Below are 15,524 nucleotides of genomic sequence, written 5' to 3' on the forward strand. Positions count from 1 at the left end.
CTTTTTCTGTGACCTGTACCAAAAATTACCTAGCAAATATATTGAATTTACTTTACTTGATGTGTCAGATTCCGTAAATTTTTTTTTTAAAAAAACATTTCATTGTATATAGGATGTTTTCAAATATCTCAATGCTGTTTTTAGCTATTGGAATTGTTTGTTTTTACTGCCATTTATTATTCCTCCCTTCTACTGCTCACCCTTTCCTTGAACAACAACAACAAAAAAAAGGAAAACCTTCACAATAAATGTTCATAGTCTAGCAAAAAACAAAAAAGGGGGTAAGGGAATATATATATATGTATGTATTATATGAAATAGGTTAAAATCTATTTCAGGTTGTTCCCAAAGACCTTACTGAAGTTTTATTAAAAATTAATAGGGGAGTGAGAGATAATGGCTATAAAAACAAATAAACATAATTGATAAATAAAATGCATGTATTCCTGAAAAACTGTATATAACATATTTTAGATAATTCATGTTTTTTTTACCTAAGTGGGAAGTGATAATGAATTATTCTTCAAAAGAGGAATTCTTTTGTAATAATAATTTGCTAAGTATATATTTTGAAAGCTCATCTTTTCACAGATCCTGAAATGGAACAAATAGGTAAGCAATAGGGTTTATTTTTAGCTAAAATTGTATGGCATGTGTTGAGTATTTAATAAAATACCTTTACGTTTTATAACTACTGTTAAAAAACAACCGAGAGTACACATTAGAGTGGTCTCTTCTGGATTGTTATCTCTTTTATCACAGTATATTTAAAGTTATTCAGAAAACATTAATACAAGCTGAGACAACAGCCTAAAACATTCAATGTGAATTAGTTTGGTTTTGTAAAATCAAATACTCTGTACACAGTATGCACTCAGCAAATATTACGAAAAGTAAAAAATGTACAAAATAATAAAATCCATTGTAAATGCAGATATGTACATTCATTTAAACTATTGAAAATGAACATCCTATAAATTGTTGTATTAAAAAAAGACCACTTCTGAAGGTGATCTTATAACTCAAAGACAGGTAATTAGCAAAAAAAAATCTGTTTTAAACAAAAAATTAAGTTGAAAGATGAAGAAATCACAAAAACATAGGAATACTCAGAAGAAACAGAAACATTTTGAAAACAAGCAAAAATGTTCTCCCCTCTTGCTCTTTTTTCAAACTGTAAACCATCAAAATGGCTCCCATGACTCCTGAACATACCTCAGCCCCAACATTTGCTCCTTTGGGTTCACTCTTCCTGACCATGTCCAACTTTTGAACAATGGCATGAGAGATTCTGAATCAAGCATAGCAAGAAACAAAGAGGAAAGGGGGAAAGCCCTCAAGAAACTGTAAACATCACCACCAGCATCAGGGACTCACATCTATAGCGTGCCATTTTCTCATTTATTTGGTAACTATGGTGTGTCAGAAATTATACTAGACACTGGGGATAAAACAACAAAATACCCTCAAAGGAGCATATATACATAGAGGTTTCAAGACACTATGACTAATCCAGGGAGCAGCTAGATGGTACAGAGAGTAAAGCACTGACCCCGACATTCAAATCCAACCTCAGACACTCATCACTTCCTAGCTGGGTGACCCTGGCAAGTCACTTAAATCTGATTACCCTGCATACAGGGCATCTCGAATCACACTGATTCATATTTGACCAAGAGACCCCAAGACTCCAGAGAAGAAAGTGAGGGTGATGACTTTGCACAATCCTCCCTCAATTTAATCCAATTCATGTGCATGTCATGGTATCCCTGATGTCAAAGTCTTCTTCAAGAATGAAGGACAAACAACAAAGACTAATCCAGGAACAAACTGTTTTGAAGATAAAGAAGTACTCTAAGAAGAGGTACTTATTTCTATGACCCCATCTTCATAATGGCAGTATTTCTAGCCTGGACTTTGCATAGACTTTCTCCTTCCCCCAGGCAGTTTCTACTCCCTAATCCCTGTGTCTCTGGGCACATTTATAGGTAGAGGAGAAGGAAAAAAATGAGGCCACGAATTCTGACAGGTTATCCTTGTCCCAGGAAGCAAAAATAGAACTTTGATTTGCTTTTAGCCTAGAACAACAGAAGAAAGTCTTGGACCTAGTTTAGTTTTGCCTTCTGGGGAACTTATAAAAAATTATTAATAATCAAAGTCCTAAGATTTGCTTTGATTTATAACTTGGAGTCCTTATGTAAGATAAAACCCTAATGTTTTTGAAAGAAGAGACCAACTTTTGTCTTTCTTATATCAACACCAAAATAATTTTTCTCTTTCAACCCTCTGTTCAGAATTATAGGCAAACATGACTCCAAAAAGCAGTTTATTTTACCTAGCAAAAGCTAGTTTTGATATAACATAAAAGAGAAGGTATAAATATAATTTAAACTCTCTCCAGTCATGGATAACCAACTTCTAGACTCATTCGTAAATCCTTGCCCAGAGGTACAAACTTCATTCCCCAAGTTGGACAACCTGCTCCCTTTCTCTCATTCCCCTGCACCCTATCCCCTAAATGTTCCACTCCAGATCTACCCACCTCTTCCACTGAGCTCTCTGGAATGCCTATTCAATAAATAACAAAATTGCTTTCATCTTAAACCTTTTACCATCACTCCTTTTATCTTCTACTCCTGAACACCCAGCTCCTTTCTGATGATCCTGTATACTTGATGACCTCTTCACCCTACTGGTTACACTATGTTGAGGGGGAATGTGAAGATTCCTTGCTCCCTGTAACCACTTCAAGACTCCCACTCGAACATTAACATTTAGCAGCCTTTCTTCTTTTGCAATTCAAACAGTTCAAATTTATCACTCAATCCATATGCTGATCTACTAATTCCTTGAACATTCTGGTTTAGAATCTTTCCTCCCCAACTGGTACCCTTACGATAAGGTGACTTCACAAAATATCCTGAGGTTTACCAGCTCTCATTTCTTTCTCAACACTCAAGCTCTAAATCGCAAATGTTTATGTGGCCTATTTGTGCCCAACCTGTGATGGAGCAATCTGGTGTAACTTGACTCTAACATAGTGATGTCATTTTGGTGGATAACAACAAACCAAGCCTTTAACCCAAAGTAGCTCTAATTGATTGGTCAACAATAGGTCCCAGGCCAAGCTCCATTTGGTCATTTTTTGGGTCCCCGATAAGCTCTGAGGGAAATGTAAAAATAGCAGTTGTTTTTGTTTTGGCCAGAAATCCTACAGATCTTTCCTCCCAGATTGCTTTTTTCTTTTTCTAACTAGGCAAAAGAGGCCATTCTTTGCCTCATTTCTTACCAAGCCTAAATCACTGAATGGGAGTTGACTCAATCAAACTGAGACCTATTAAAGAACTTAGTTTAAAAAGGCCAAAATTTCTGACTGCATCCAGGACCAACTCTAGTCATCCTGGTCTATATCTGGACCTAGCTACTGAAACCAGATGGTTTTGGAGGAGAGAGTGAGGCTGGTGACTTTGCATAGCCCCCCTCAATTTACTTACATGTCAAGGCATCACCTCTCTGATGTCATAGTTCTCTTTCAGAATGAAGGACAAACAACAACTACCACCAACTCTGATAGTCCCTTAAATATCCCAACTCCCCAATTCCTCAAACTACTTACTTGCCACGACTTAATCTTATACTTCCTGAAATGGTTGTGATTTTGTCATTAACCAAAAAAAAAAAAGTTCATAAATTCTGAATTTCCTTTATTAGATCATAACTTTCTATCATTCCATTTTTCCCTTTACCTCATCACCACAAACTTTGTTCTTCATCCTGTTACCTCCCTTCCCTCCTGCTTCTGATTTCTTTCCCGGGTCATTACCCCTGCAATAGCTCCTTTTTCTTACCTTCTGTCTTGATATCTTAGTGGACTAGCTTAGTTCTATACTAATCTCCATGTCCAGGTCCTTTGCTCCCCTTATCCAACTGTCAATCATGATTTAACAACCCCCAAACTTGGATTACTCTCACCATCTTCCTCAAGATTCCTATTCTAATGTTGAAAGGAAGTGAAAAAAAGTCACAAAATCATGCTTACTGGGTGCACTAAAATTCCTGTTAAATCCTCTTTATTGGGGCTTAGTGAAGCAGGCAATCCTGTGATACCTATTTAACACATTCACTCTTCTATTTATTACAACTATTCCAAAATTTTTCATCCCTCTTCAGTCTTCTTGTGGCATTCCTTCCCTGCCTTTTTCACCAAAGAACTTGGCTTACTCCATTGACAGAACTGAGACTACTCCTCTTTTATTTCTTATTTCACATCACTCATACATTTCTACTTTCTCCCTTTCTGAAGATGCAGCAAACCTTTCCAGGCATCCCTGAACTCATTCCTTCTTGTCCTCATCATTTCTTCATCCCTCCTTTCCCGGTGCCTAAAAGTATACTCACATCTTCCTATCTTTGTAAAATTTCACTGCACTGTAGCCAGGTCCTGCTACCAGCATCCTCACACATCATAGCCCTGGTGTAAGCTCTCAACACCTCCCTGGTTGATGGCTCCCTGCTTTGAGTCTCTCCCTGATCTAGTTCATCCTCTACTTAAAGTCAATATCACTTCCCAAAGGGCAGGTCCCCATGTCTTGTTCCTAGTCAATGAACCCAGAGTTTCCAGGATCAAATAGAAAACCCTACTTGACTTTTAAAACTCTTCTCCTACCAGTCCCTTCACAGTTTCTTTCTTTCATGCTTTATTTCCCTCTCTACACACTCTATGACCCAGCAACAAAGTCTTTGTGTTGTTCTTCACCCAGGGCATGCCATCTCTCACCTGTGCCTCTTGCCTGACTGTGCCCATGCCTGGAAGACTCTCCATTCTTCCTCCACCTTCTGGCTTCCTTCAAGACTCCACTCAAATCCTTCCATCTAGAGGAGGCTTTTTTCCTTTTACCTTCCACAGCTAAAGGCATTCTCCAGGGATTACAGTGCATGATATTGTGTGTGCCTTCAGAGGTTGGAGCCATGGTTCTGCCTTTCTTTCTATTCTGAGAGGCTGGCCTAGTGCCTAGCATATGGCAGGCTCTTAATAAATGATTGTGGTTCACTGACTGAGCAAGGTTTGGCCTCTGTTGCAGGTGATGGTATCTTTGCATCAACCCCCAACTCAAAGTGAACCTCCCAGACCCCATTCCACCCCATCTGAAATCCTCGAGAGGCTGCTCCCTGCAGACCCCAGCTCAGAAGCCTCTCCAGAGCTACAGTGGGAGTCTATTAGGGTTCCATTAAAACTCTGGGGTGGGGCTTTTCTGGCTCTCAGGTGAGACTCTGGTGTTGGGAGCTTTCTCAGCTCTCATTCAGACCCAAAGTGGCACCTGCCTCTGGTGACAGCAAACTCAAGAGGTTCCATGTTGATCTGTGAAACTTCCTCATACCATTTCTTTGTGTAAGAGAGATGCCATTGTATAAAACAAAATTTTTTTCCCCTCTAATGGTAAGCTTTCAGAAGCACTTAATAATAAAAAAAGTGACAATGAATGCATGACATCTGTATCTCACTTATATTTTATATTCCTTTGTTGGCTCTTTTCACTAGACTATAATAGTCCTACTAAAACCACATTAATTTTAAATAATAAAATAATTTTGTGATATTAAGATATAATATTACTTGAAATTAGATTTTTATTTTAAAAAAAATCAAACCTCAAAATACTATTGAAAAGAAGTGGAAAAAAAGTCCAAATTTTAAATGGAACCTTACCTTAACTAATAAGCCATATTTGTCAAACATCCAGATTTTTTTTTGTGCTACTTCTTCAGAAATACCATTTTCCATCATGGCCATAACAATGAGATTTGCAATTCCAAGAGCAGCCTGATAAATAAAATTTGAACTTAAAAAAAAAAACTTTTTATTCTTTTAAATCAAGATCACTTTCTATTACCAATTATTGCTAGCAGAAAGTCATAAATCTCACAAAAGTCAGTCTTCTATAAGAACCTATAAATACTTTCATGCATTGTATATATGGATGCCAAGAGATAAGCAGCTAATTTATACATAGACTTAAAAATAGACATGTGTCTTGTACACACATGCACACACACACACAAACACAGTCTAGTACATTTTCTATTTTGATACTTCCATGTGATATATGTAACCTTGAAGTAACAGAGATCACAACAACAGAATAGAAGATCTGGCAAATGTTGCCTTGTTGGAAAGATTTTAAGAATGGGATTCAAATGATGAACTGTCTTCTTTGATTATTGTCTAACTAAGTTCAGAGAGGCTCATCAATAGTTTTAATCAGAGAAGGCTGAGTTTTTCAGTCATAAGTGCTCTCTCAACACAACCACCTTTTCTAATTCCTCTATCTATATTATATAATCTTGACTTCTGTATAGTCTCAAACAATTTTAATAGCCCCCCTCTCTTTTCATAACTAAAAAATTAATAAAAGAACTTACCTCTCCTGCACCAAGGAACAAGATGGTTTGCTCTGAGATTGGTTTACCAAAAAATTTCTGTACGGAAAGAAGACCTGACAGTGCTACAGAGGCTGTCCCTGTAAGAAACATAAATGTTAAATTTAACATGAAAGAGCACATTTTTAAAGTGTTTTTTTTAAGTAGAAATCAAACTTGAAATGATTTTACCTTGAATATCATCATTGAAGGTGCAATATTTTTCTCGATATTTTCTCAGGAACCTGAAAGCATTATGATTTCCAAAGTCTTCAAATTGAATAAGTGTATTCTGACCATATCTAAAATCAGAGCAAAAAACCCATATAGGGTTGAACTGGTCATCTTTAGACAGTTCATATTCCAAGATTTTACATTATATTCCATACATCAATTATTTTTACTGTTGCTCTGTGGTTTAAATTGTTTGACTATTTGTAATCCCATTTGGGGTTTTCCTGGCTAAGATTCTGGAAGGGTTTTCCATTTCCTTCTCTATCACAACAATTCTTTACTGGAAATTTCTGTACCTGCAATTTCATTTTAAAAAACTGGGCATCATAATGGCCAAGAAGTGTTAAGAATTCAATAAAGATCTATTAAGTGAAACATTTTGAAAGAACTTAAAGAGATGAACTGAAGACACTGTCCGCAAAAATCCTTTGAAGGACTTACAATCTAATGTGGTACATGATAGGCAAAATTGAAAAATAACAGATTGTATTGCATTAAGTATTTCAGGAGTTCTAAGGATGGAGGGCTCAATATGGGTTGGAGCATTTAGCAAGGGTTTCAAGCAGATCATGAGACTATAACTTGAAGAATGGGTAGAATTTTGATAAAGGACAAATGAGAGCATTTTAAGATAGTACAACATAAGAAAAGCAGAACAAAGAAAAGCAAGGAAGGCATGCTCAGGTAAAATTAATTGGCTAGGCATAAGTTGAATCGGAGGTAGAGAGGAGTTTAAAGATCAATTTTTTGGTGTTGCACTCTCTATATTCATTGTAGAGGGCACAAGGAGGTGTAGGAGTCACTCCAAACCTTGGTTTTGTAACTTTAATCCAAATTCCATAGACTTTAAACACAGGTTTCAAATCACTTCGAATTATCTACTTTTAATTAAAGATTTCCACATTTTTTAAGAAGAGTAAAATTAAAACATTGTAAATTATTTTCATTGCTTCCACCTAAATTAGTCTCACATTTTATAATCTGAAGCTATAGAATCAGCATGTTGTAATAGAAAGAGGGCTCTAGAGTCTGGAACATCTGGTACTACTTCAAGTCCATTTTCTGATACCTTTCACAGCTCCTCACAATACTGTAATACTCGTTGAAAAAAAGTTGTCAATATGAATCAATAGAGGAAATTTTTACCCTGGTAAAGTTACCTATACTATCGAAACCATAGATAAGACCAAGGGGGCGGGGCCACAAAAAAAATTTATCTGTAGATAACTGTCTAAAGGTCTGGGCAGTAAAGAATACAATAAAAAGTTGAAACTAAAAATGCAAGATCTTGATATCAAAATTTCAAAACACAATTATAAGGTAAAAAACTAGCTTGAGATAAGTACAAAAAAATGATCTATGGATTATAGCTGTATATAAGCTAAAGTAATGAAATTTAGTATGGGGATTATCTTAATGAATAAACAATAAATCAAGGGTCCTAATAGATCAATAATAGATAAAAAAAATAAAGGGATGGACTTAAAGCTGTATAACAAGAGGTTAAAAAGAACTGAGACTGCTTGGTCTGAAGAACAAGAATTACTTGACTGACTGTATTGAATGTGGTGCAGTTGTTCCTGGAGGATCGATCATAGGACATAGGACACAAAAGAAATTCCAATTAGAATATTCTCAGCTCTAAGGGTGCTAAAACACTGGAATGAACTGCCAAAGGTAAAGACAGCATTTCATGTTCATTATTCAAGAAAATAAAAATTTGTTTACTAGCTCCTGATATTTAGAGTTGGTAAATTGTTAATCTGTTCCAATAATTTTTTCAGGTAAGAAGATTTCTAAGATTTGAAAATTGAAGGCACAAACATAACTCAACAGGCAAGATTATTATTCAATAGAGAAGATTACACATCTCCTATTTAACAGTAGGCCTATTCAAGGAACAAAGAACCGAGATGCTTTTTTAAAAATGTAATCTCTTGCTACCTTTCTTGATCAGAAACTGATAATTTTTCTTTAAAAACAAACATCTACACTCAGGTTCCAGAAAAAAATACTAGACTTGGAACCTAGAGGGCTGTGTTCAAATTTTGGCTCCTAAGCATACTGTGTGACACTGATAAATTACTTAATAGCTCTGAGTTTCCATTTTATCTCTGAAAAAATGCATAATACTTCCAAATATTTACACCTCATAGGGTCCTTGTGAACAAAGTGCTTTGTAAATCTTATAATACTATACAAATGAGGCAGCTATGTGATACAATGCATAGAGCTCTGAACTTGGGAGTCAGGAAAATTTGAGTTCAAATCCTACCTCAGATACTTTCTGGCTGATTTAACACTGGGCAAGTCTCTCAGCCTTAGTTTCCTCATCTGCTTTACAAAACAGGAATAACAAGAGACCAACTTCACAGGTTTGTTGTGAGGATCAAATGAGCTGATATATAATCCTTACAAACCACACTGTAAACTTTAAAGCACTATGTAAATGCTATTATTATTATCTTACAAGTTTTATGACTACTTTTAATACAGAAATTTAAATTTAACTTGCAATTAGAACACCCTCTCATGCAACCTGTTAATTTTTTAAATTCCTTAATATACTTGTAATTTCATTACCTGTCAGTAATGGCTTGCATAAATTCATCAATCAGGTCATCATAACGTTGTGAGCGATCTCTTTTCTGATATAAGCCCATATAAAAAGGATCTTTTAAAAGCAACTATGAAAGAAAACAAACAATAAAAAAAATCTCATTTTCATAATTTCCATGTAAAAATGTAACATTAAATGAATAAGAAACTAAAACTCTTGCTATTTTTCTCAAAACCCCCTTCAAATTATCCTTCAACTTCACTTTATCACACCACATATAATATAATTTAGTTTTGGCCAAAGAACCTGCAGCTAAACCAAATTCAATCAAAATTATTCAGAGTCAAAAATATATATGCTTGGAAAATTTCTGCCATTCTTATTCATCAATTAGAAAAAAACACAATTGAAATAATTTTCCTAACAAAGAACTAGAAAACAAATCAGGGTGAAATAGAGGGTGGAAAATGTTAAACTCACTGGATTGTCAGTTCCCACGTCAATACACACAGGAAGGCACTTATCTGGTCGTATTCCAGCACAAGCTGTATATAAACAAAGTTTTCCTACTGGAATTCCCATTCCATAGACACCCAGATCTCCAAGACCCAATATTCTCTCTCCATCAGTTACCACAACAGCCTTAATTACAAAAAAATACACATTAAAAGTTAAATCAAGATATCAGAGGTTAAAATGGTATTTTTACAGTACTTGTAACTGTTAATTGTAAATTTTTATTGTACTTCTATCATTACTTTGTAATGCAAATTATTTATCTTAAAAACTTTCTAAGAAAATAACCTAAAAAGCACACTTGACATTCTAGAAACACTCCTTGATAAATATATGCTATAAAGCTAATGAATTAAAACCCATTTCTCTCTGCTAAAAGCTCTGACTTATGTACCAAGTCCTCTCCTTCGTAAGCCTTGAATTTAAACATAAAGACAAAAGAATGTGGTAAAGGAACAAAATTTTTAAAGTGTCAAATCACTATAGTTATGGAAATATAAAAGAAATTGTCATAACCAATACATGTATGAGATATATACTTAAATTATAATGGAAAAAGATGGCTCTTTGGTTAAAGATAAAAAAAAGGCTTAGATAGAATTGTGAATTTCATTCTCTAAGTATTTTTACCCTCAGAACTAAAAAAATTCTTTCCAAATTAGTTCTTTTAGTGAGGTATCCATATATATAATCATATTTACAGATATAGATGTATATATATATATATAATATATATATACATAAATACATAAAAACAAAAGCATCCATAAATAAATACTAAAATTGTACTTGATGAAAGAAAAAGGAGAGACAACTTATTAGTACAGTGGAAATGATACTGGATTTGAAATCCAAAGATTTGAGTTTAAAATTCTGCTTTTACCTCTATAACCTGTTTCCTCAAATATTACAAATGGGATTATACTACTACTACTAAGTATTTCACCTTACTATAATATTTGTGGAAAATGCAAGTAAAATGCTTTTTTCAAATAGGAAATGGATCTAACCTAGAGCTTCTAAAGAATTAGAAAAATCTAGAAATTAGCCTTACATGTAGAATAAAATCATGAACCCTCAAATAAAATTTCCGAATATTTTAAAATATTAAAAGAAAAAAGTTGAGGTGAGCAAAGGTCAGTACCACTGACCTCCTCTCTCTGAGAAAATTGATCTTTTCATTAGTGGTTATTAAAAAGAAATGCTACCCCTTACATTGGTATAATACCATGATATCCTCATTAAAAAAGCACTATGATGGAGAAGTGCAAAATAAACTATGGCAACAATGAAGAACATTGATGTCTATGTACATAGGTAACTTAAAGGGAAAGACAACATTGTGAAAGGGAGAGTTGTGCTATTAGTACCTTAACATCATTTTCTGGCCAGTTATCCACAATTGATCTAATATGGCCTCTGTCTGAGATTGAAATAAATAATCCCCTGCAATAGAACAAAAACACTTTACGATAGTTTGATTTCTTTTTTGTTATGAAGTCCCTCCCTCCCAACTATTAGTAAATTAGACTATTTTGTATTAATCTGCTGAAAAAGTCAAACCATCGAATATTTCTAAATTTATTTAATTATGCCACATTGATAAAATTGCTTACTGCACAGCTAGCAGGGGACATTAATATATTCAAGTGCTGTCATTATTTTATATAGGATCAAGCTGCCATACTCAAGCTAAAAACTGCCTAAGTGATATAAAAGTCAATCATGGATATGAGAAAGTATGAAAACTATAGTACTATGAAATAAATTAATATAAAAACTTCATTAAAGCTTGAAAGAGGAGCAGGCAGAGAGAGAAGAAAATATATTTTAAAACTTTTATAGAATATATATAGCTTTTATAGGAGAGATCATGGTTTAAAGTGCAAAATCAAATGAAATTATCTAGAGTAAAAGGAGATTTAATCATTTGGAAAAACTTCTCCCTCCACTACCAAACTGGAATTCAGAGAACAGAGTCAAACAGAAATCAAATAACTGGAATCCAATTTTGCTATGATTTACAATCTTGTGCCAACTCAACCTGACTCTTAATCTCTATGTTGTTCCAAGGCTGAATCTAACCTGGACCAAATATTCCTTTACTGACCAACAAATATCTATTGAACATCTAATATAGCAAAGGACTTGTGCTAGGTACAATAAAAATATATGTCTTGGTAGTGCCTGAAAAGTTTAAAATTTACCTGAAGAGATAAGACATGAGAAGATAATGAATACAAAGCATGAGTAGCATAGACAAAAACTGTCACGGTATATTGGAGTTAGAAGGTACTTTGAGTTTGTCTAGTCCAAATCAAATCTGATGGGCAAATTCTCAACAGCTTCCAAAACAAGGGAGGGGAAGTGAATTACCTACTGAGGTAGCCCATTCTCCTAGCTATATGGTTGTTGGAAGTTTTCTTTAACTCCTTCCCTTTGCCAGCTAGCACCCCTTCATATAGATATACCATTTCCTAGGTTTCTGTCCCAGATCTCATGATCCCCCTCCCCCTCCCCTTCCCCTGCTTTCCTCTGTCCCTGCCTAATCCCTGTATCCTAGATGGGATTGAGAATAGGTTGCTTGCTTCTATATAATTTAATGTAAAATCTGGCATGGCTTGTATGGTTTTGACTGGTAAAGATGGTTTATTTGGTAAAGAGGGCTGTCAGAGCCATTTTTCAGATATTTTAAGACTATTATGGAAAATGTTCATTTCTCTTAATAAAGTATGATCATTGAGTCAACAAAACGACAAGTCCTGGAATAGGCTCAGATTCAGGCATTTCTACATATATGGGACTCTACATATATACAGATAAATATACATATGCTTGACCTAGGTCCTTAGTGGAAATGAAAAATCAGAAGGCAGGTAAACCTTGGGGTACTCCTTTCAGGGTAGGTGTAGGAATAGAAGAGTCATCAGTGTCTGGATTATTATCACTCCCAATCATTCCCTTTTTTTTCTTCTAGTATCAGAGGCCCTGACTTCCATTTTATCAGAAGAAAACTGAATGCCCTCCCCTCAGACCCACTTTCATGCACCAAAGAAATTCTTTCCTCTGCCCTCTCCCACACAATCCTATCTCCAACTCTGCAGAGGCTCCTCTGAAGCCAGAAAGTCAGACAAAGGAGTTCTTAGAATACTTTTCCCCATCCTTGACTCACAACCCCCCCCTCCCCTAAATATACATATTCCTCCATGTTTCTAGCCCTAGTTCCCTCCCCCACCCTCCTCCACAAACACCTATTAGAGAAGAGACAGATCAATAAAAGAGAGAGATGTCTCCAGGAAGAGTAAGTTAAATTAAGCACTGAAGCTTTGAGATGAGACCGGTAAAGAGGTGTTGGGATCGTATTTCAGGGATGAGAGAAAACAATGAGTAAGGGATAGGATTTAATACAGTGACCACTGTCAATAAAGTAAACAATTCATGTAAGAAAAGATAAAACAGAAGAGTTTGGGATGAATTATAGGGAGCAGTAAAAGGGAAGGACATAATCCAAGAGTTCTTTTCAAAAGGACAGTAAGTGCCAGTGTGCAGGATGGTCTAGACAAGAAGAGTCTAATGAGAAGAGGAGCAATCAGGAGACTACATTTCATTATTTTTAGTTGAGAGAGAGAGAGAGAGAGAGAGAGAATGAGAATGAATAAAATAAAGAAAAAGCATGGCAAGACTTTTGTTTAGCTCTATTAGCTGAATAAAAAGCATTAGGACATAATGAAATATTTGTATTACATGAATTTGTGTGTGTGTGTATGCATATGCACATGTGCTCAAGATGCTTTGAACTACAAAAACCACTCTCTCATTATGTAAATAGAAAATGTAGCTTTATCAATTTATTTTATAAAAGGGGAAAAAATGGGCAGAGAAATTATAAAGTTCAAAAAGAACTAAGGGAAATCTCTTAAATTAGTCAGAAGGGGTCATGACTAGATTGTCCAGTTTTGATAAAAAGTAGAATGCTTCTTTACCAGAATTCAGAAGCGTTCCCAAAGAGGCCTCTTGGTATAGTTAAAAGAATAAGAAACCAAGAACTGAAATACCTCTGTTTTTATCCTGGTTCCAAAGCTAAATTTCTCTGAACATAATTTCCTCATCTATGAAACAGCAATCAAAATATGAAATCCATGTAATATTTTATGGGCAGTAGGAATATATCAATAGTCATCTTTCAAAACAAGGTTGCATAGAGTTTTTTCTATCACTTTCACTTAAGCTACATTTAAGCTTATTGTAATTTAGAAAATGGATTAAAGAGGAGGAATAAGAGGTATGTCAAAATACAGGAAGGAACTGAAGATTAAAGTATAAGATCTTTTCTATAAAATATGATCATAATTTCTAAATATGAATTAGAATTAGCTTTACCTTGGTCTCCGAAAGATGTGCCCATATTGTGAACAGGCTAGACCTACAGTTGGGGTATATACTATTGGCATTAACTTTTCAATATCATCTTGAAGAATCCTATAAAATAACTTTTCATTTCTTTCTTGGACTCCCATTATGTAGATATATCTGAAAAAAAAAGCACAGTAAACAAATAAGCTTAAAGATAATTTACTGCTCATGCTAATATAGTGACCTTCCAAAAATATACATGAATATAGTTTTGCATATTCTCACATGATTAACATGGAAAGTATTACTTTTAATATTAAATTAAAATATTTCAATATATGTACTTGAATGTACTTAAATATAGAATAAGGCAAATTTTGAAAAAGAACTAAAATATTTATAGGTTCTAGGAAAACACAGTATTCAATACTGAATTGGAGATAGAGTACTATTAAGGCTCTTCCTATAACTTCCTTTGATCAGTTCTGGGCAGTAAAAAATAGATAGGGAAGGTAGCATACAAAACCAAGGTATTACTGTCATAATAAAGCTTATGAGTAGGTTTAGTCTAGCCACAGTTTTTTTAAGTGCCAGAGATGGGAATTGAATACAGGTATTTCGTAGCTTAAGTCTATTCCTCTTTCCTTTATACCATATTACTTTTCTGAGACAAATAAAATATATCCAGAATAAGAAGGCTAATTTGTAAGTGACTTGAAATTCATGTCATCTAAGAAAAATATAAGAGACAGAAGAGAACATGGTAACTATTTCCAAACATATTTAGGGCAATCACATGAAAGGGGGATTAGACTTATTTTGTACCTTTAGAGGACAAAAAGGCAGAATTAGAAAAGATTTCAACCCATTAAAAGAAAGAACTTTCAAATAACCACCTAAATACAAAGGAATAATGCAGAAGAAATTCCTGCATTAGGTTGGGAAGTCAGACTAGAAGACTCAGGTTAATCTAGGAATTAGAATCTCTTCTAATTCTAATATTCAATCATTCTACTGAGCCTATCATGAATCTCAAAACATTTTCCCCAAAACAACTTATAATGGTAAGTAAAAGTGAAATAAGATTATTTAAATAATGGAAAGAAAACAAGTTTTAGTGAAAAGTAAAAGCATTGGTCATATACCACAATAATAAAACTAATTTAAATCTTACAAAATTGGAAGCTACACCCCTTCAATTCCCCCAAATGAACAAAACCCAAGTTTCTGACTAACTCTTACTTTTCCAAAGGATCACTTATTCTTTTTATGTTTCTATGGAATCGTAAAGCTTGAATATCCTGTGTCTCTATTTTAGGAGGTAGAAGCCCTTGAAGTCCAAGCATTTGTCGTTCTCGCAATGTAAATGCCATTCCCTAAAGAAAGAAAGAGCAAAATATTTCTTATAAAAAAAGTAACCGATATTCATAAGCAAATTTCAGAA

General features: G+C 34.5%; 1 protein-coding gene across 4 annotated transcripts in view; it reads right to left on the bottom strand.

Moving 5' to 3' along the window:
- ME2 (malic enzyme 2) overlaps nt 1-15,524 on the bottom strand; it is a 79,877-nt gene that overhangs the window by 40,122 nt on the left and 24,231 nt on the right. For all 4 annotated transcript variants that reach the window (XR_012472489.1, XM_074206987.1, XM_074206988.1 and 1 more), the window contains exons 3-10: nt 15,323-15,456; nt 14,108-14,257; nt 11,098-11,173; nt 9,692-9,853; nt 9,235-9,338; nt 6,610-6,719; nt 6,421-6,518; nt 5,708-5,821 (exon numbers count right to left, since the gene is read on the bottom strand). Coding sequence is in view for 3 of the 4 variants with exons in the window: in XM_074206987.1 (XP_074063088.1) it covers nt 5,708-5,821; nt 6,421-6,518; nt 6,610-6,719; nt 9,235-9,338; nt 9,692-9,853; nt 11,098-11,173; nt 14,108-14,257; nt 15,323-15,456 (948 nt within the window). In the remaining variant the exon portion in view is untranslated. The remainder of the gene's footprint in view (nt 1-5,707; nt 5,822-6,420; nt 6,519-6,609; nt 6,720-9,234; nt 9,339-9,691; nt 9,854-11,097; nt 11,174-14,107; nt 14,258-15,322; nt 15,457-15,524) is intronic.

This window comes from Macrotis lagotis, chromosome X (genome assembly GCF_037893015.1).
Source record: "Macrotis lagotis isolate mMagLag1 chromosome X, bilby.v1.9.chrom.fasta, whole genome shotgun sequence".
NCBI classification, from domain to species: domain Eukaryota; kingdom Metazoa; phylum Chordata; class Mammalia; order Peramelemorphia; family Peramelidae; genus Macrotis; species Macrotis lagotis.